Below are 20,658 nucleotides of genomic sequence, written 5' to 3'. Positions count from 1 at the left end.
TTCTCCTCCACATAGGGAGGAGCCAGATGAGGTGGCTCGGGCATCTGATGAGGATGCCCCCTGGATGCCTCGCTGGTGAAGCCCGGCAGTGGTTTATTTGGATGTAAATAAACACAAAAAAAATGCAGACAAGCAGGATCACGTTCACCTAGAAAGAATGACAACTCTCAGAATAGTGCCAAAACGCGTTCTCAAGTGGAGATAGAAAAAGTAGTTATAATAATATTACTTATATTATTTATTATATTTATTTATTATTTATTCATAAGTCTGCTTTCAACATTTAGCTCGTCGTAGAGGAAACGTTAATTAATGTCAATCTGTTGCGTAGCAAATATTGCTGGTTTATCCGTTTTAATGTCTTTGTAACACCGTGAGAATACACTAACTCCGTTCATTGGACGGGACGTGCGCATGCGCGCGTAGCTTGGTTGCGTGATTTAGAATTGATGTACGCACTGTATGTGATTACCGCGGCTCACACCACTACGCTTTACCATGGCTTTGGACGGATGTGGCCTCGTTTGCAAGTATATCCTCATCACCTTCAATATGGTTTTTGCGGTACGTCTGGACTTTACTCCAACATCTGTGCCCGGTTGCTAGGAACGCGATGATATTTCCATATTCGTTTGTTGTACTATGGCATCAAAGACCACTTTAACCCACGAGAAGTATTGAAAAAAAAGTTGAAAGTTGGATAAGGAATCTAACCGACAAAAATGCGTAGACAGTGGTGTTTGAGAGAGTTTACAAAGTGTGTGCTTGACTACTCGGTTTGTTTCGTTTCTCAGGAAAAGCACCTCATACCGTTATTTTGTTTTCCTCTCCCTCGTTGGGATAAAAACCGGAATACAACGCAACCGTTTTAAAGACAACACAAACACTGGAATAAATTGCTGTAAAATCTACAATGAAAGTCTAAAGTATCTTGTTTTATCATTTTACGTTAAAATGTATACCGCAATGCATCGTGGGTAAAAAAATTCGGCTACGCAGTTTTGTGAATTTTGTTTTAAAACTCGGAAACAAAGGAACGTTGATGCTATTTGAATTTGGCAAGATGAGAAATTCCAGACACCTCCCGCTGTACATAAATCTCAAGATAAGACTTTCATCTTGTGTGTGTGTGTGTGTGTGTGTGTGTGGGGGGGGGGGGGGGGGGGGTCAAGCAAGCATCCACTCGCAAAATCGAAGTCAAGTGAGCCGCCACTTTGATTAACAATCCTGTGCATTACGGTAGTCTGCGGCAATGGAGAGGCGAGCGAGCGGCGTGGGCAACCTTCTAAATAAAAGCGACACAACGAATTCATGCCCGGCAGTGGTTTGTTTGGATGTAAATAAACACACAAAAAATAGTATGTCAAACAAGCAGGATCACGTTCACCTAGGAAGAATGACAACTCTCACAAAAGTGCCAAAACGCGTACTCAAGTGGAGATAGAAAAAGTAGTTATAATAATAATACTTTTATATTATTTATTATATTTATTTATAAGTCTGCTTTCAACATTTAGCTTGCCGTCGCCGTGCACATTCCACCATGATGTCCCTGATCCACTGGTGAAGAGACACTTTGATCCTCTCCTCTTTCCCTGGAACTGCTTCGTGTAACAAAGAGGGCACAGAAAGTGCTTAAGAATGAATGACTGTCTGTGTCTTTGTGTTGTCATGTTATTTGTGATTTAGTGTTTTTTTTGTTCTTTTGACTTCAAGACGGCGCCGCTCCTGTATTTTGTTTTTGTACTTTCATTTCTTTCATAACTTTGCTGCTGTGAAATGTAAATTTCTCCACCGCGAGACTAATAAAGGCAAATCCAATCCAATAATAATAATAATAATAATAATAATAATAATAATAATAATAATACAAGTGAAATAAACACCATCATAGTTGAGGGCAAGCTGACGTTATTTTTAATCAATATTTAAAACTTCTAAAGGGAAAATCTTCTATATCGCTGGACCAAATCAACACTGGAAGAGACTAGAGCACCCCAGCTATCCAACCAGACAACTCTGATACAGAACTGATGTTGTATTTTGAATTAATGGGCATGTGAAAAGTGACATCTGACCTCCTTCCTGACTCCAATGCATGTGAACATGTTGGTACCATTATTATTATGACAACTACTTTTTCTACCTCCACTTGAGAACGCGTCTTGGCACTGTTCTGAGAGTTCTTATTCTTCACAGGTGAACGTGATCCTTACTCGACAGCCAAGAAACCGCTGTTGTCCATATTTTATGTTCATTTACATCCAAACTACTGCCGGGCATGCACTCGTGACGCTTTTATATTGAAGGTGCCCCCCCCCCCCCTCCTCGCTGGCCCGCCACAGACTACCGTAATGCACAGTGTTGTCAATCAAAGTGGCGGATCACTTGACTTTGATTTTGCGAGAGGAGGCTGGCTTGACCGCAGTGGCATGACGGCCTTTAGGGAGTCTTCAGACGTTTTTGGGGGTCAAGGAACATATTAGGGGGGCTGTTAAGCACACTTCATCCTTTGTTTTAAGAGTTTTAACAGACGTTTCGAGAGAGAGAAGTGTTCCATACCAATGGTACTTATTGTAAGGCATACTTCAGACATCATACAATACTATTAAATGACACCATGGTTTAGAATATCTTGCCCGTTTAGCCTTTGGCTGTTGATCAAGCTGCCTTACGGTCTGTTTGGCGTCAGTGAAAGAATTCCATTTGTATGCTGTGCCTTGACAGCTGGACCAAATAAATGTTTGCAAAATAAAATAAAAATACAGAAAGCCACGGAACTTCTGTGGCTTTCTGTATTTTTTTTATTTTTCTGTGACAGAAGCATGTTTTTTCTGTCTTTGCCTTGCAGATGCTGGCCTGTGCACTTTTGGTCCTGGGCCTGTGGCTCAGGTTTGATGACAACACCAAACTGCTCTTTGAAATCAACGGCTCCGGCACCTTTGCGTCTGGTGAGTTTGGTGTTCGTTTTCTGAGCCGAGCAGCCATGAAACACAATCTGTTACATATCTTGATATGAGGTGCAAAATGATTAGATTTATTTAGATTCAAGGATTCGTGATTTCATTTTGATATAATCCAGCTCCGTTCCAGACTGTTGACCGAATGACTGTTCCTGTTCGCAATCAGTTTACAATATGAACTTTGTCTATTTCATTGACTTGAACTCTGCTTTCTCTTTTTCGGTTAAAGGTGTGATTCTACTGATCGTGCTTGGCACAGTAATGCTGGTGGTGGTTACGGTCGGAGAATACGGAGTGTGCAGTGAGAAGAAATGTGCTCTCCAGTTGGTGAGATGCCTGGAAATCACCCAATACTGGTTTCACGCGCACACAGGAGATTCTAAAATCAAAATACCGTATTTTTCGCACCTAAAAAGCCTTGATTTTCTTCTAATGATGACCTTGCGCCTTATACGCAGGTGCGCCTTATATGCAAAGTAATATTGAGCCAAAACAGGTCTCGCAACTACTGTCAGTAGTCACAGACTCCATTTCCCACTAATTTTAAACAGATTCTTTTCTTACAGACAGTGTATTGTAGGTGTTCAAATAGCTAGCTTTCGGCGTATACTTCCGCCTTCGTCAGTATACGCCGAAACATGTCCGCTATTTGAACACCTACAATACACTGTCTGTAAGAAAAGAATCTGTTTTAAATTAGATATCAAGTAGACAGGATGAACTTAATACAACTATCCATTTCCCACTGTAGAAGAAGAAGTGCGTAACCACAGCCTCTACTTAGAATGTGGTGTGCCATTGTCAGAGATATGACAGTCAGACACTGTGGACGAAGACTCGGAACCAGAAAGATTGTCCCGACTGCCGGCAGGAGACGCAGCTATTCATGACAGACGTCTGAATTCTGCCGCCCTCTTCCAAGCTATTTATTGTGAATATATGCAATGTAAAACATAGTTTTCTTGATTAGAATAACATGCCCCTGGAACGTTCTTAGCCTCAACAGCTGTAAGCAAGAAAATATTGTCTTTTCCGTGAGCTGATAGATTTTTAACCTGGCGAATGACCTCTTCCTGTGAGGGAGTTTGAAGTCCTAAATTACTTGTGTGATAAGGAGTTTCTCATGTACTCAATTCTGTGCCAGGTCACATCTCCTAGACGAAGCTGACACTTTAACTTGCTGTGTCTGTTGACCTGATTGACCCCGGGTTGTCTGTGTATTGAGTCACAAGTGCTGACTAAGCATATAACAGCATGAAACTTTTAAATATGATAACTTCTTATTCTGTTTAATCTCTATCAGCCATCTATATGGAAAACCTTTAAATGTAAATATTTATATATTATATTTGGAAAACCTTTTTTCATTCATTGAAGGTGCGCATTATAGGTGCGCCTTATATGTGGAAAACGTTTCAAAATACACCATTCATTGGGGGTACGCGTTATACACCGGAACATACGGTACTCAAAGGCTAAAAATTAAAAGAATCAGAGGTTTGTTTTACATCAGGCTCACCAAACTACGGCCCGCGGCCCGTATCCGGCCCGTCAGCACATTTGGCCCGGCCCCCTGAACAATACCAGTGATGCGATCAGATTTTTTTCCTATTTGGCCTCCAGAAAAATAAAAAATCCTTTTACAAGTCAAAGGTCGGTTTTCGATCATTATCTGTTCATATTTTAATCAATGTATGTTGTTTATAATCGCGATTGAACAATACAAACCCGCCTGCTCACAATAGAACGCTAAAGGAGTCGGTCACAATGCGACGCGACACAAGAAAGTGACGTCTGAGGAAGTGGAGGGGAGTCCGGTGGTACATTCAGGTGCGCTCAGTTTGGCGCTCTATTTGGTCCCACACCTGTTTTCTCTTGTAAACCTTCCTGTCAAAGAGAGAACGGAATAATGGCGAAAAGGTTAGGTAAGAGAAAAAGTGATTCAGAATGCAGGGTATTTAACCTGCAGTGGACAAACGATGATTTTCATGTTGAATGCAAAGAAAAGGCTGCTTGTCTCATCTGTCAAGAGGCGGTGGCGATATTCAAAGAATACAATCTTCGCCGACACTATGAATCCCGTCACAAAGACAAGTACGATAGCTTGCAAGGCCAAATACGAGCAGACAAACTCTCAAAGCGAAAAGTGGACGACTATCTCAGCAGAATACATTTGTACGCCAAGCTCAGCTGAAGAAGGCATCCGTTCGGGCCAGCTTTCGGCTTGCTAAGCTGATAGCGAGCAGCGGTAAGCCTTTCACGGACGGAGAGTTTGTTAAGAAATGCACGGATGCTGTCGCGCAGGAGAAGAAAGATGCATATAATGTCGTAGGTCTGTCGGGGAGTACAATCACCAGACGTGGTGAAGAAATCGGGATGAATGTAAATGCCCAGCTGCAGCAGAAGACGAAAAAACTTTGAGATATGCGAGGAGGTGGCAGCCCTCCAAAGTCTCAAAGGGACTACAACGGGAGAGGATATTTTGGACCAAGTGTACCAAACCATGGAGAAGTTGGACCTGTGTTACAGAACTGTGGTGGTCTGAAAGACGCAGTCAAGCCCAACGGTCTCGTTGACTTCGATGCCGCCCTGCCAAACCTAAAAAAAATACGCAATGAAAATGTCCACCGTTTTTGGCAGCACGTATATCTGCGAGAAACGCTTATCTCGCATGAAACTGCTGAAATCACTGATGAGATCAAGATTGACAGAAGAACATTTGCATCGGTGCTTGACACTGGCTGTAACTAGAATGGAACCTGATCTTCAACTTCTCACCAACCAGATGCAGAGCCACAGTTCACACTGATGAACGTACATAGGTAAGCTCACTTTTCAGAGTCAGAATACCTTTATTCGTCCCACAATGGGGAAATTTGCAGTCCACAGCAGCAATTTGAAAGGGGATGGGGTGGGGGCGGGGGGGGGGGGGGTTAAAGGATAGAAAATAAGATATTTTCTGACTTGAATGAGTCATTCTGAGCACAAACAAATATAATCATAATCACATCTACTGGGATAAAATCCATCTTTACAGCCATACTGGTAGTGAAATGTATTGTGCGGTGTAGGTGCTGTATCACTTAGTTGACTTTGTTTCTTGCTTCCTTTGTGGTTTTCACAGGGAAGTTGATGAGAGAGAGAGAGAGAGAGAGAGAGCTGCAAACAGCTGTCTGTCTACAAGCCTACTGGAACCTACAAAAGGATTCTCAGGAAGGAACACAAGAACTTTAAGAGACTGCTCATATGTGTCAGAGAGATTCTGCTCTGACAACTGAGCTGAACTTGTATCTGTTAACTCTTTCCCCCCTAGCAGGCATTTTGCATTTCTTCCCCCACAGCCTCCAGAGCCTGCAGCCTAGCTTTGTCGTGTGCTCCCTGAGTAGCTTCAGCAGGAAATTCATAACTAACATGTGTGTCCAAATAAACTGTTATAACTTCTTTATTTGTTGTTTAATCTTTATGAAACTTTCAGTACACTTTCATAACATATAATAGAATAAGATCACAAATTGTTTTGTGAAATTGAAGTTTTCGAAAATTATTGCAACGTTAAAGATTCCCCCCCCCCCCCCAAAAAAAAAAAAAAAACCTGCAAATTACAACAAAATGCATTCACAACAAGTCACATATGCATGAAATAAACCTAGAATGCATTTAAAATAATTCAAGATGTTTTTATTAGTGGTATGGTTTAAAGCATGGAATGCATAGGTTCACCTTGCATTGCTCACAACCTGTTCTTGGCTCGCGACTAATTGTCTTCTTTGCACACTCTTTACACGTTCTCTTTTTATTCAATTCTACTGGCCAATGAAGGAGGGCAACGGTGTCATTCTCCTTCATGCATTCTCTTTTTCTTTTCCTTCTGCAATTGCCAAACAACTGATGAGCTCAGTTTGTCCTGAATTCTAACGGAGTCCTTTTTCGGAGGCGATTTGTTCTGGTTTTCACTTGATGGTTTGGAGAGAGTTGCATCAGTCTAAATCCATTGCAAATACAAATACAGTGAGACCTCAACTTACGAACTTAATTGGTTCCCAGACAGAGTGTGTAAGGCGAAAAGTGTGTATCTCCAAAAAATATTCTCATAGGAAACCATTAAAATGGGAATAATCCGTTCCCGGGTTTCCATAAAATATACTTTTCAACTAAATAAGCCTTAAAACTACACACAACATACCTTATTCTATGTATAATAAATGTGCTGTTGTATTGCAATGAAAGTAATACACTGCATTGTATCATAAAGTCACTTTATTTACATTTGTGATGGTCATTTATGGCTTAATGGAATGGCGTTGGAGGTCGAAGGTCAAAGGGAATTGCTGTTTGGAAAGAGGACTGTAATTAAAGAAATTAACTGCTGTAAAATAACGTTTTATTTGCCTTTTTGATGGTCGTTGATGGCTTATGGAAGGAGAGTCACCTTCCATAAGGACTGTTGGTAACTTAACCTCTGGTGCTGTTCGGTCGTGTGCTTCCGCCGAAGATCACTCCGCCAGCCGTGGTGGGTGTGTATTATGAAAATAGTGCTTATTATAAGGATTAATTTTCAGAAATTTGACGTTTGTAAGTTGAGGTCTCACTGTATCCACTAGAAACCAGAACAGGTATTTGCACCATTTGAGTGATTTCCTGGAGATGAAGCACGTAGTTGATCAGCCCGAAAGTATTTGAATGGTGATAGAAGTTCATCAATGCAACAGTCACGACTGTGTCAGATGCCAAAATGTCTTCATCAACATGCTCATCTATTTCATTCTCATCAGGATCTGGAAAGATAAACAGTAGATGGATATTTTAGGAAAAAAAAACATATGGACCTCCGTTGCAATAATCATATTGAGAATGCAAAGCGATGAGGTACTGCTATGAGTGGAAAACGCACCATTCACTTACAATTATTCGCATCGGGTACCAAATCAGGATCAACAATATCATCATGAAAATAGCGTTAGCACGCCGAATCTTCCGAATTCGGGACACTCCTTATTTTTAATATAAATACACAAGTTAGCGTTAGTTTATGCATTTCAGTATCGAGGCAAACCTTTTCTGAATAGCTCATAAAATAGTTACAAGATATACTTACGTGGTACGTATTTCATCCATGACGAAAAATAGAAGGATGGAGGAGAGCACATTGTGTTGCGCATGAAGGAGATGATGTCACTGACGCTCTTAAAGGCAAAGCTGCACATAATCTGTTCTAAAGGGACACGTAACTTGCGCCGCATCACTTTCAATCGGCACTTGAACTGCCACCTTTCATTTTCTCCATCTAGAAGCGCAATGGTCCGTAAAGGGTTAAGATGTATTCGCGGCCCGCCTGTTGTAGTCTGCATCCGGCATTATTTGCTATCGCTTCAGCCCGACTGGAGGCGCGACTCGGGATGCACGGAAGTCAAAACACGACTCGTCGTCGTTTGCCGGGAGGAATGAGTTAAGATTGTGCATGGCACAACACAAAGTTCATCTTCCATGGCTTTTTTTCGATGAAGAACACAGAGAGACTTATTTAGTTAGTTATTTCATAAATGTTGTTATTAATTTCCCAATTTTCTATGAAGAACCCAGAGAGTTATTTAGTTAGTTATTTCATAAATGTTATTTTTAATTTCCTGATTTTTTTTTCTGTGAAGAACTCAGAGAGGGTTATTTAGTTCTTATTTATTTCATGAATAGTGGTATTATTTGTATCCTGTTTTTTTTCTGTCAAGAACCTGGAAAGGGTTATTTGGTTATGTGTGGCTTTCTGGAAAACACTTTTGTTTAAGCTCCCCTACGATCGTCACACTTTTTCTGTGACAAAGTGACAGCGTCACAGAAGGGAAAAGTCACGTGGCCCTCACAGGACAAAGTTTGGGGACCCCTGTTTTTCATGATGGAAAAAATGGCATGACAGCAACATAATAATGCGAAATAAAGCTGCAAAGAACACATTAACTTTGCTGTACTGCCATTTCGTCAAAGATCTGAAAGAAACTGCCGATGATTTTTGCCGAGCTTTCGCAGACGGAATGCGTATCTGGTTTTCAAGGCCACCTCCTCCGTTAGAGCCTCGGGGAGTGCAGCTGGTCAAATTGACATATTTGTGTGAGAAGGCTTTATTCTTCGTCGCATTATCAGCGAACTCTTCCCTGCCCACACGTTTGATAAGACTTGGACTATCAGTAGACCGAGTGTGCCGCTAATATTACAGACATCTGAAAGTGCATACGAGTGTCAAGGTTTCCAAAAAAAAAATTTCATACTAATGAAGAACAGCTAGAACGTACTTATACACGGTCGAAGATCGAAAACAGGACGAAAATTAGTCGCTAAAACATCGCAAAACGAATTTTTTTTTTTTTCTTTTGATAGAACTTTCATTTTCACTCACTTGAAGAACGAAATTCCTTTGTTTTTCAGCTTGTAGTTGAAGCATCCGTAAGCCAAACATTGCGGCCCCCAACTGTTGTTCCTTTTTACAGCATCCATCCGTTAAATAGACCTAAATACGCTCAAAACTATCCTATTTCTATGCCAAACCAAGCCACGTTACTACGGACGCTACAACTCGTGCCGTCACTTCCGGGTTTGCCATCAACCTCGTCTCGACGCCACTTCTAAACCTATCTATTTCTATGGTCTGTAGCATGCCTCTCACTTCTCTCCGACCGTGGACGATAAATGGATGAGGATGAACTGTATAGTGCCACTTAGCAGTTTTTTTGACGACGATACTAGTGCAGCGTGTTCTACCGGAAACAAATTCCTTGTGCGTTCTACATACTTGGCAATAAAGATGATTCTGATTCTGATGATGATCAATCTCCCCTTCCTTTTTCAGTTTTCCGTTCTCCTGTTCTTCCTGGCGGCCGCAGAGATTGCTTTTGGGGCGCTTGCTTACACCAGCAGGGAACAGGTACTTGCGGTTTCACCGGTAGAAAATAGAAGAAAAATGCAGCGTTTACTTTTAATCAACACCTATGTTTGTTTTTTTCCCACCTCTTTGATTTGAAGGTTGGGATGAAGGTGGGCGAGTTCTACAATAGCATCCATACGCTGTTTTCGGTCTCTGGCGACGTTGGCCTCGGTGTCACATTGTTATTCATTCATGAGATGGTGAGAAGCAAGTCCCCTCTCCAACCCTGCTTCATTTAGGCCATCTTATGTTCCGTGATGTTTCTGTTTATGATCATTGAATTTCAAACATTGTCAGCATATTTCATGTAATTTCAAATCCGGTAAACAAGTGCTTATCACGCCGGTTTCACGGTCTCGAGTTCGAGGTTGATTGACCACTCAAAAATTGTCCCTCGGCGTGAGTGTCAGTGAATGGTCGCTTGTCTTTGTGCGCCCTGCGATTGGCTGCATGCCAATTGAGGGTGTGCCCAAAGACGGCCGGCCCGAATGGCGACCCTCGTGACAATGAAGCGGGGCGGTATTTTCAAATGTGCTCCTCATAAGGTCGCTTGCACGTATGCAGGGAAAAGATTGTTGTTACTTGGCAGTGAGTGTGGCTCATTTGCTTTCACCCCGTTGTGTAGCTTCATTGCTGCGGGATCACAGGCATCAAGATGTTGGACAGCGTTCAACAGACATGCCCAGCACCCAGAGGTTTCTTGGAGAACTTCATCATCCCTGTAAGAGATCTTCAGAAAGGATGGATGGCGATGATGGTTTTGTTCAGGCTCGCTCGTCTTCATTTCCACGACGTACTTGTTTTCAGACTTGTCCTGGGGTCATCAACGATTTCTTCAACAATAATGCACCAATGGTGATGGCCATCTTCATTGGAATGGGGATCATTTTGGTAAAAACCATTTTCATATATTTCAGTTTATCTTCTTTTATTATTTTATGTTAAATGTCATTTAATTTTATTTTAGTTCTTTTTTTTTAATCAAGTGATTGAGAAATTAACAAACACGGTGAAGTTTCATTTCATTTCGGGCCTGTTGAGACGTTTTATAATAATAATACATTTCATAACTTTGCTGCTGTGTTGCTTCCGGGTAGAGTGAACACTGGGGCGAATGGCTGCCGCTGCTCACCCGCACAAAAAAAATGACGACTGTAAAGTGTCCTTATAAATGAAATGTATTATTATTATTCATTTTTCAGCGCCTTTCAAAACTCTCAAGGACACTTTACAGTCACAGGATATTTTTTCTGCGGGTGAGCAGCGGCAGCCACACGCGCCAGCGTTCACTCAACCCTGAAGTAACATTTTGTGTATTGAAAGCTCCCAATCGTCTCAGTGTAATTGTGTCGGGCCGTCCGGGAGGGGGAGGTATTTGAAGTACACAAGTACGTAATCACTCTGCCACCAAGGTGTGAAGAACCGTTGAGGGGTTTGATGGAGGCGTGCGGACACAGCTTGCGGGTAAACAGTTTGGGAACAAAGTGTTTTACAATATCAAAAGGTACTTTGGGTTCTGTTGCGGCAAATAACAAATTCCATTGTCATGTGATCGCACTAAACGGGCATTTTGGCTTTTGATCTGAAAGGGTAGCTTGACTAAGACATCGTGGGGCTCAAACTAGAATTCATCAATATAATATAATAATTTGAGGATGTCAAATAAAATAGCAGATGGGGCTTAACTGGGGATACTTGAGTTGTCCTTGAGAGCTTGGAAAGGCACTTAAAATGACATGTATTATTATTCTTCTTATTATTACTTTCTGTGTCTGCCTTCCAGATCACCGCACTGGTGTGCACGGTTTTCCTCTTGAAACAGATCAAGAAAGAGCAGACGGCCTCCGCTGCCCGCTACGCCGCGGTTTACTAGCTGGAGAATTCCCATTTCATTCCCAACCAGCATCAAACCGTCCGTCGTTGCCATCTTACCGGAATTGGTCCAAGTAGAACCGAGGATTCGTTGAAGTACAAAGTTTGGGATTTCTGTGAAGGTCACTTTTGACATTTAGGGAGGGTCTTTTTATATGCAAGTGTAACCTGGCATTTGCTTAAGTACAGTTTTGGATTTTGACATACTTTATAGAACAACAAAACGTTGCTAGCAACGTACACTTTTATCATCATCTTTTTACACATACAGCACACTTGACAATAAAGTTCTACTTGACCTGTTTTTGCCTTTGATGAATGTCCTTTTGTTTCCTTTGCGCTATATTGTTACAAATAATTCACATTTTTTACACCACTGAAGTTTAAAATAGCACTTTGACAGTTGTCTGACAAAAGGTCCGGGTAAAGTACCTGTGGGGTGTGACAGCATTTGCGACTTAATGCAAGTGTAAGGGACAAAGTGAGAGCTCCAGATCCTTCCGATGCGGTGGTGCTTGCTTTGTGGAGAAAGTCGCAGCTGTGAAACGCGTCAGCCGATACGAAAAGGGACAGATTCACATTTCTGTGAAGCACAAGTTATATACGTAGATTTTAACGCGCACATTGAAAAGGTCTGAGCTGTGGGATGCTTGATGCTTTATCGAAGAGAAAGATGCGAAATGGAAACGTAATGTCAGATAACAGCTGCTCTGAAATCAACTGCCATGATTTTAATGGACTTGAAAACGCCGGGGGGGGGTGATAAAACACGAGTTGCGATTTTGAGTTGCTACATACCGGCAGGAATAAATGTACATACCCTTGCAGGAAGAGGAGAAAAAATGAATGACGAAGCACTCCTGTTTTATTTATTTCCAATCAATGAATTCAAACATTAAGGTGTTTTTCATTCTTTTCCTTTCGGCTTTCCCTTCGAGGGGTCGCCGCAGCAAACCACGAAAATAAAATTTATACATTCCAATACAGCCTTTCGTCCACTAGAGGGCGGTCTACTGCAGTATCAATATACCGCCATCGACCACGGTACAAGCACGCTTTTTAAATTATTTACTGACAATAACACATTGATGTTCAGAAAGGCAGTATCGGTCTTTCAAATGAAATTTTTAATTTCGAACTAAGTACTGTAATGATAAATAGAGCTTGTTTGCACGCTCTGTTCTTTTATATCGCGTAGGTTTGTTTGTTGTGAGAACTGCAACGATACATATTGAGTTTGGCTGTATTTCAATGATTCATAATTTCATGTCAATCCTAAACTTGTGTGTGTGAACGTGTGTAGCTCAGTAGACGACGGGCGCGGCAGTTGGATGACTCACATTTTAGAGTTGCCTAGCTACAGCCTGGAGTTGTTTTCTTTCGAATTCAAGTGAGCATACTGTGTGTGTGTGTGTGTGTGTGTGTGTGTGTGTGTGTGTGTGTGTGTGTGTGTGTGTGTGTGTGTGTGTGTGTGTGTGTGTGTGTGTGTGTGTGTGTGTGTGTGTGTGTGTGTGTGTGTGTGTGTGCGTGTGTGCGCGTGTGTGTGTGTGTGTGTGTGTGTGTGTGTGTGTGTGTGTGTGTGTGTGTGTGTGTGTGTGTGTGTGTGTGTGTGTGTGTGTGATTTCATCGGGGTGGGCGCCGCCTCAAGACACTGTGTGGCTCTCAGGCGGAAACTGGCGGAGCACAAATGTTCCCAAAAAGGAGTCCGATCACGTGAGAAGAAACGAGAGTTGAATGTAGTTATGCCGACACAAAAACAGCAGAGAGGCGTGAGGTGGAGTGAATCAAGAATGAAAAAGCATAGAAACGGCTCCGTTCAGGCAAATGTGTTTTTTTTAACTCAACGTGAACACGGCGGTGGCTTGGGCGTCTCACATTTGCCCCACTGCCGGCCACAATGTAGCAAAACAGAAAGGCCTGATGTCAGCTTGTTTTTTTTTACGGATTCCGCAATGTTCACATTCTTTTCAGTCCAAAGGACAAGGGACCTGCAGAAAGATTTGACCAGGGTGTAATTTGACGTTTTCAATGGATTTGCATTGCTTTATCTGTCAAGCTGATACCTTTGAAACGCTTTGAAAAGATTCGTTTTTCACGCGTGAGGACATCAATGCATTGACATGCAACTGAGCTACTCAGAGTGCAATAGCTCCAAATATTTGTCCAATCTATACTTCAGGATTAAGAATAAAATTCATTTACACTAATATTGTCAAACTCTAGTTCCTTGCTGAGTCTCGCATCTGTTTCTGAACTAAAGTTTCTGGGATATTTTTGCACAGAGGGAACCTTTATGGGTTTCATGGGTACGGCCATCTTGGAAATGGGAGTTAGCCCAGTTGTTGCACTGATGAGTGAGGAAATGCCAGAATGGACTGACACATCCGAGTTAAAATTGAAGTTAAAAAGATATGGCGCTTCTCTCATCATTTCTCCACCTAATGTAAAGATGATTTTAAAAAAAATGGTTTACTAACCTTGTCTATCGAGTATTAATGCCAAGTGAGGACAAACATTCAGGGTGAGCCAAAAAGATGCGGACCCATGACAATTTCAATTGTGGCTTTCATAAAAAAAAGCTACAGTAAAGTCTCGTTATATCGATATTCAAGGGAGTCCGAAAAAATATCGATATAACCGGGACTATCGATATATCCGACCCTGTTTGCATGTAATTTTCTCCGTGCGTGCATAGAAATAGTATCGATATAACCGGGACTATCGATATATCCGATATCGATATAACGAGACTTTACTGTATTTATTTCAAATTCCAACCACATGTTATTCAGTTTATGGAAGAGCGTTCACCAGAGTTTCAGCTCTTTCTGTCAATTTTTAGTCCATTTATGGCTTTCCCAAGGTGTGTTCCAAATGTCCACCATTTTGTTGCAAGCATACCTGTACTCGTGCGACAAAGTTGTCAAACACTCCTCTTTCGGGAGAAACCATTGCTGCAGCGAGGGACTCGGTAGGACGCATCTTTTTGTGTCGACCTCCCGAAAGAGGAGTGTGTAAAAGTGAGTGACAACTTTGTCATACAAGTACTGGACAGGTTTGCTCTCAAGGAAATGGTGGACATTTGGAACACATCTCGGGAAAGAAATACATTAACTCAAAATTGGCTGAAAGTCTGGTGAAGGGTTTTCCACCAACTGAATAATTTGTGGTTGTCATTTGAAATAAATCGAAGCCACAATTGAAATTTTCATGGGCGGGTATGCATCTTTTTGGCTCACCCTGTGTCACGGTTTGCGAGGTGCTGATGGCGGGTGCGGATCCCAAAAAGCAGGCAGGAGGGAGCAGGAGGTTGTTTGACAAATTGTATTAAAATAAAGGTGAGCTGGAACAAAATGTAAAACATCAAAATCATCTGAACGGAAAAAAATACAAAGTATCAAAAGAAGACCAAAAGTAAAAGTCCGCCAAGGTTAAACAAACACGTACACAAAGCATGCAGCAACCAAGCAGCAAACAAACAATGAACCGGCACCGGATGGTCGCGCCGGGTGTCCTTTTAAGTGTCAATGATTAAACGACCAACACCTGCGAGGCTGCAGGCAGGGCTGACGTCGCTACCCGCTGGTCGCCAATCTGATCGGGACGACCAGCACCTGTGCAGGTGTAGGCGGGGCCGACAGCGCCCCCCGTTGGTCGCCAACCAGATCATGACACCCTGTACTTGAAGCCTGGGGTGGCACGTACTGTATATGAGTTTGAACCCGTGACCTTTGACTGTGCGGTGCACACGCTCGCCACGTGTGGCGGCGAGTACATTTGACAAGCGTGACTTCAACTTTTGCAACAAGAGTAAATTCTTATGAAGCAACAACTTAAACAAGGTGTAGGGACAAGGAAATAAAGACCGATGACCAACCCTGTGAAACATAGTGTAGTAAAGGGGAAAAAAGATTTCTGCGTCACTCCCTTGGTGAGTGAGTAAGCGTTGGTCTTTGTTTGTCTCGGGAGCCGACGTGTCACCGGCCAGATGCATATTCCGCATGTGAAGGCGCATATGTGTAACTCGGGGAACATATGCCCGCGCGCCTCCGAATCATCATCCAAAGCAAGCTCGCCCACACCGAAAGCAAAGTCGGGCAGACCTCAGTCAATCTTTGGAGGTAAACCTGAGCTCGCCCTTCCAATTCATAAAAGCTCCAAGTGGAAAATATTTCCAACCACCGCCACTTTTAATGGACAATTTGCTGCTTTTGCCTTTTTGTGTGTGTTAAAACCGAGCATTCGTGTTTCTTTTGGCAGGGCGTGACAACGAACCGCAGACCAGGAGTTTTACAATTGTGTAAGGCTCTCATTGGCTGTGGTCGGGCGAGCTCATCCGGCACGCGCAAAGCCGTTTGACTTCCCACGGACACGTTGAAAAGGGCTCCCCTCCTTTCGCAAACACCTTCATCAAAGCATTATCATCCGACAAACACGAGTCACATGTCGTGCGACAAGATTTTGCGTCTTACCCGAGACGCGCTCGGGCGAAAAAGCGCTAAATCGTACACGCATTCCCGATTAAAAAAAAACGCCGCAGTTTGAAAATAGCGGCGTTCTGGCGTTAAAAAGGCCGCTTGTCATTGTTCAAAGCGACTGACTGGAATTCTTATCGTGACGGGGCATGTAACTCATTCTTGGGAAGTTGCATAGCTTAGTTGTACGCGTTGAATGGTATTTTGTGCCTCTGCATTAAGATCTCATAAAAATCCCACAGTGAATTCCAAACAGGAACTTCATAGGAGCACCACCCTTATTCAGGAATGCTTGGGAGGACGTCTTTTGTTTCATGGATTCATTTGTTTTTGTGCGACATACACACGAGCACGCAATATCACACCGTTCAAACTATGCTTGGCGATTCTGGTTTTTCCGGTACTCGCTTGCCAACGCACTTATGACAAAGAGCTGTTTGTTGAGCAAGCCGCCCAATTGGTCGACTTGTTCGTGACACATCATGTGACGAGTTGACTTGCGCCTGCTTCAAAACCGCGGCTTTTTGGCCAAGTCTCAAACTCTGTTCTCGTCCTCGGCCCTGAGACAAGTCTGCATTGGTCACAGACCCTTTCTTGCATCATTCAACCTCCCCCTCCCCTAAAATTTGCATGTCCACTGCTTTTATTCCGTAAAATGACCTCCGGGCTTGTGCTATCGCGCTGCGCGTACATACGGCACACAGCAAATTTGAGTTGACCTCACCTAAAGGTGGGGTTGGACACGCCCAGAAGATAATCGGGTTCCTCCGCATTCTCTCTTCTGTATCCTGCCTCTTTCTTGTCCTACTTGACATTCTGGGGCGAAGACGGATTTATCGCCACGTCGCGTATTTAATGGCGAGGTTGCGATGCCAGCATGGCCCCCGGGGGCGGAGCACTTGTTGTGGATGCGTATCTACGCCGTAGTTACGGAGAGAGAATCTCCGTTGTCGCTTGAGAAGTCCGACAAATGAACGATATCAGCCTTTTGTTTACACGAGCGCAGCTACTCGTGAAGGAAATGACTGATAACAGCACCTTCAGACCTTGGGCGTGTCCGGAGCCTTTCATCAGGCCCAGGACTGTCTTTGGGAACACTTTAAATTAGCAATGCCTCCGCTCTCGAAAGTAAACATACATTTAAAAATATTTCAAGACTATATGTCTGTGTAAGCTCTCAGTCGTACAGGAGTGGTCCATCGATGAGAAGGTTTCTTCAGCCGTCATCTGTACAAATGTTAAGGTTTCGGACGTTTCGCCTCCTATCCAAGAGGCTTCGTCAGCCAACTAAAGTCTGAATGGTCGCATCGGCCCTATTTATATATCCCTCATGTCCAGACATGGTGGCGCCGGGCACAGCTATGATAGGTCCCTACTCTCAGGTTGGGGGGAGCAGAGGACCACTCCCTGTGGCCCCACTGATTGTTCCTACATTCCTGACTAACGACTGGCCCATTTCAATCAATCATCAATCGGCAGTACATTTGCACCTAAAAGCTAGCAACCACTCATTTGACGACAATGAGGTTAAAATCTTAGCGAAAGAACATAGATGGTTTGAAAGGGGAGGAAAAGAAGTGATTCTTATAAAACAACAAAATCCTTCATTAAACCGGTGTGGTGGGGTGAGGTTCAATTTGGATCGTTCATACAATAGCCTGCTTAGGCAAAACAGGTTAGGCAACATTCGTAATGCTGATGAGGTGATACCGGTGGGAGTGGGGCAAACAGGCCAGTCGTTAGGCAGGAATGTAGGAACAATCAGTGGGGCCACAGGGAGTGGTCCTCTACTCCCCCCAACCTGAGGGTAGGCACCTATCATATGTCTGGACATTAGGGATATATAAATAGGGCCAATACGACCAGTCAGACTTTAGTTCGCTGACGAAACCTCTTGGATAGGAGGCGAAACGTCCGAAACCTTCAAATTTGTACAGATGACGGCTGAAGAAACCTCAAGACTATATCATTGCCGACGAAATATAATGGCATATAATCCTTTATCTTTAGCTTAAATTAGTGGTGTGTTTTTGCTTTTTTGAATGTTGCCGTGCCGATGACCATTTTGTGTTTGGGAGCCTTTTACTGAGCGAGTTGCTTGTTCTGTAGCCACAAAGAGACATATGTCTTATTGTGCCGGTCCCAAGCCCGGATAAATACAGAGGTTTGTGTCAGGAAGAGCATCCGACGTAAAGCTTGGCCAAAACAAACATGCGGATCAAACCTCTAAAGATGGAGGACACTGATTCGCTGTGGGAATTCGCTTGAAGGGAAAGCCCAAAGGAAAAGAAGACTGTAGCTTGATTTGTACAAACAACTGCAGCAACGCTAGCAAAGCCAGCAATGGCGGCTACGCTAGCCACGCCGTTCGTTCCTGTTAGCTTGAACAATCTCAGAATATTTGTTTCGTGTAATTCTTTTCATTTCTGTTCTCTGTCAGCGCTTCCAGTTGGTTATGTTTTTTTTTTGGTTCCAATTTGATGTTCGCCGCCAAGTGCTGCCATGTCAAGCTAACGTGATCAGGGCCATCACAATCGCAAGCGCTGTTTGCTAAGACGACGTGAGCATTTAACAAATCAGATTTGGGATTCAAGCTCACAGCCAGCGAGCCGCAATTTTGCTAACTTCTGAGGGGTCCGAGCAGAACTTGCAGAGAACAAGAGCTCTTCTGGCTCAAGTCCCACTCGGGGCCAAAATGTTGTAGAGCCGTCAAATTGCCCCTTGAGCAAGGCACAATGTCCCACGCCCCTCCTTCCGGCACTGAGGCGCGGCACTTTTCGCACATCTCTTCATGCGTAGATGCGTGCGATCTGGTTCTGTGCGCGGTATGGAATGCAAATACACGGCACAGCACAAGTTGACTTGTCCCCTTAGAGGGGGTTCTAATATGGACGTACAAGAAAATGTAACAGATAAAAAGTAAAAATCTCCCTATATCTGGAGGCTTCAACACCCACGTATTTCAGTGATGCTGTATAGCCTATTTTCCAGTTCAGCGGAGTATAAGGCGCACCCCTAATGAATGGCGTATTTTCAAACTTTTTGAATAGAATCTATAAATAGCTAAAAGTTTTCCAAATATAAGGCACGTCACATGATAAGGTACTGCAGTAAAGGCTGGGGTTACGCACGACTTCTTCTAAAGGAGGAAATGGAGTCGTTGGCTGCTGACAGTAGTTGCGAGACCTGGTGTGGCTTCACATAAGGCGCACCTGCGTATATATAAAATGTATTATTATTATTATAAGGCACAGGGTAATTTTTTGAAGACCTTATGTTATCATTTTAATTTCTCGATGTGATTTTCTCCTCTAGCCTTGAACTCCCGACACATTTTTTTTGACATTCCACTAATGCCATTTTTCCAACAGTTCATCCGCCCATTCCCCAGTTGACCTCAAACTGGGACAAATGTTAGCAGAGCCATGCGCTCATAGGCCAGTGGTCCTCACATTCCTTCCTCACGTGATGTTCCGCTGAATCTTCTGATGCCGATTTGCCTTTCCAAAATGACTGACTCATTCTCTGGCCTTCGCCCGCAACTCCCCCCCCCCACCCACCCTTTTTACACTCTTTGACGAGGCGGATCCTTTCTCGTCCACCGAAAAGAATGCGCTCATCTGAGCCGACTTCAGGTTATTCGTCACGTCGCTCCGAAGGTCACTTTCCTGGGTGGGAAGTACGTCACTTACAATGAGCACCCTGCTAGCATACGCACGGGACTGTAACCCTCTGCAAATTGTGAACTGCAACATTTCGGGATCGGCAGTTATTCAAAGTAGTTTTAATGGATTAAAAAGTGCACGGGCAGGTCCAACTGGTGTTTTATTGAAATAAGTAAACCTGATTACATTGACGTGTTTGGGGCTTGTCCGCACTGGAGAAGTGCGGAAAGTACTCCATTTCATGTTGTTGATTTGGATTTAGCTATTTTTTTCATGGAGAAATAGATAGCACAGGCGCATCCAAAAGCCTTCATTTCCTTCCAAATATGCAGGTGCGTCTTGTATGTGAAGTAATATTGATAATAATAATAATAATACATGACATTTTAAGTTCCTTTCAAAGCTCTCAAGGACACTTTCCAGTCACAGACAAGCATATCATAAATCAAATACAATCACAAATACAACGCAATTCTAAAAAGAAACAAGAGCTCCACAGAAAAAGCAATTTTAAATACATGGGTGGGTTTTGAGATGGGACTTGAAGGTGGGAGGAGAATGTTGGGAGGAAGTGAGTTCCAAAGTTTGTGGGCAGAGCAGCTGAAGGCTCTGTCACCCATCGTGCTGAGACGGGCCACAGCAGGACTGTCAGCTGCAACTGACTCCATTTCTCCCCACCGTAGAAGTACGTAGTGCGTAACCACAGCCTCGACTGTAGCGCCTTATAATGTTTCGGCGTAAAAAGTCTCCAAATGGAAAGCACACCTTATATT

The 20,658-nt window shown here is 43.1% G+C and overlaps 1 protein-coding gene across 1 annotated transcript; it reads left to right on the top strand.

The window, feature by feature from the left end:
- The first annotated feature begins 421 nt into the window (after positions 1-421).
- cd9r (CD9 molecule related) lies at positions 422-12,060 on the top strand. Its single transcript, XM_089019398.1, has 8 exons — positions 422-564; positions 2,852-2,951; positions 3,193-3,290; positions 9,799-9,873; positions 9,972-10,073; positions 10,499-10,594; positions 10,681-10,764; positions 11,657-12,060. Exons 1-8 carry the CDS (start codon positions 499-501, stop codon positions 11,744-11,746), a joined length of 711 nt encoding a protein of 236 aa, XP_088875524.1. The 5' UTR covers positions 422-498; the 3' UTR covers positions 11,747-12,060.
- Positions 12,061-20,658: the final 8,598 nt, after the last annotated feature.

This window comes from Hippocampus bargibanti, linkage group LG17 (assembly GCF_051943395.1).
Source record: "Hippocampus bargibanti isolate YZ-2025 linkage group LG17, ASM5194339v1, whole genome shotgun sequence".
Classification (NCBI taxonomy): Eukaryota; Metazoa; Chordata; class Actinopteri; order Syngnathiformes; family Syngnathidae; genus Hippocampus; species Hippocampus bargibanti.
This window is presented reverse-complemented; position numbering and strand designations above follow the sequence as displayed.

Bases quoted from the DNA above. Each gene is read 5' to 3' on its own strand.
- cd9r (XM_089019398.1), top strand. From the start codon at position 499: ATGGCTTTGGACGGATGTGGCCTCGTTTGCAAGTATATCCTCATCACC. The intron at 2,952-3,192 runs GTGAGTTTGGTG...TTTCGGTTAAAG, and splicing joins CTCCGGCACCTTTGCGTCTG to GTGTGATTCTACTGATCGTG. The intron at 10,765-11,656 runs GTAAAAACCATT...TCTGCCTTCCAG, and splicing joins TTGGAATGGGGATCATTTTG to ATCACCGCACTGGTGTGCAC.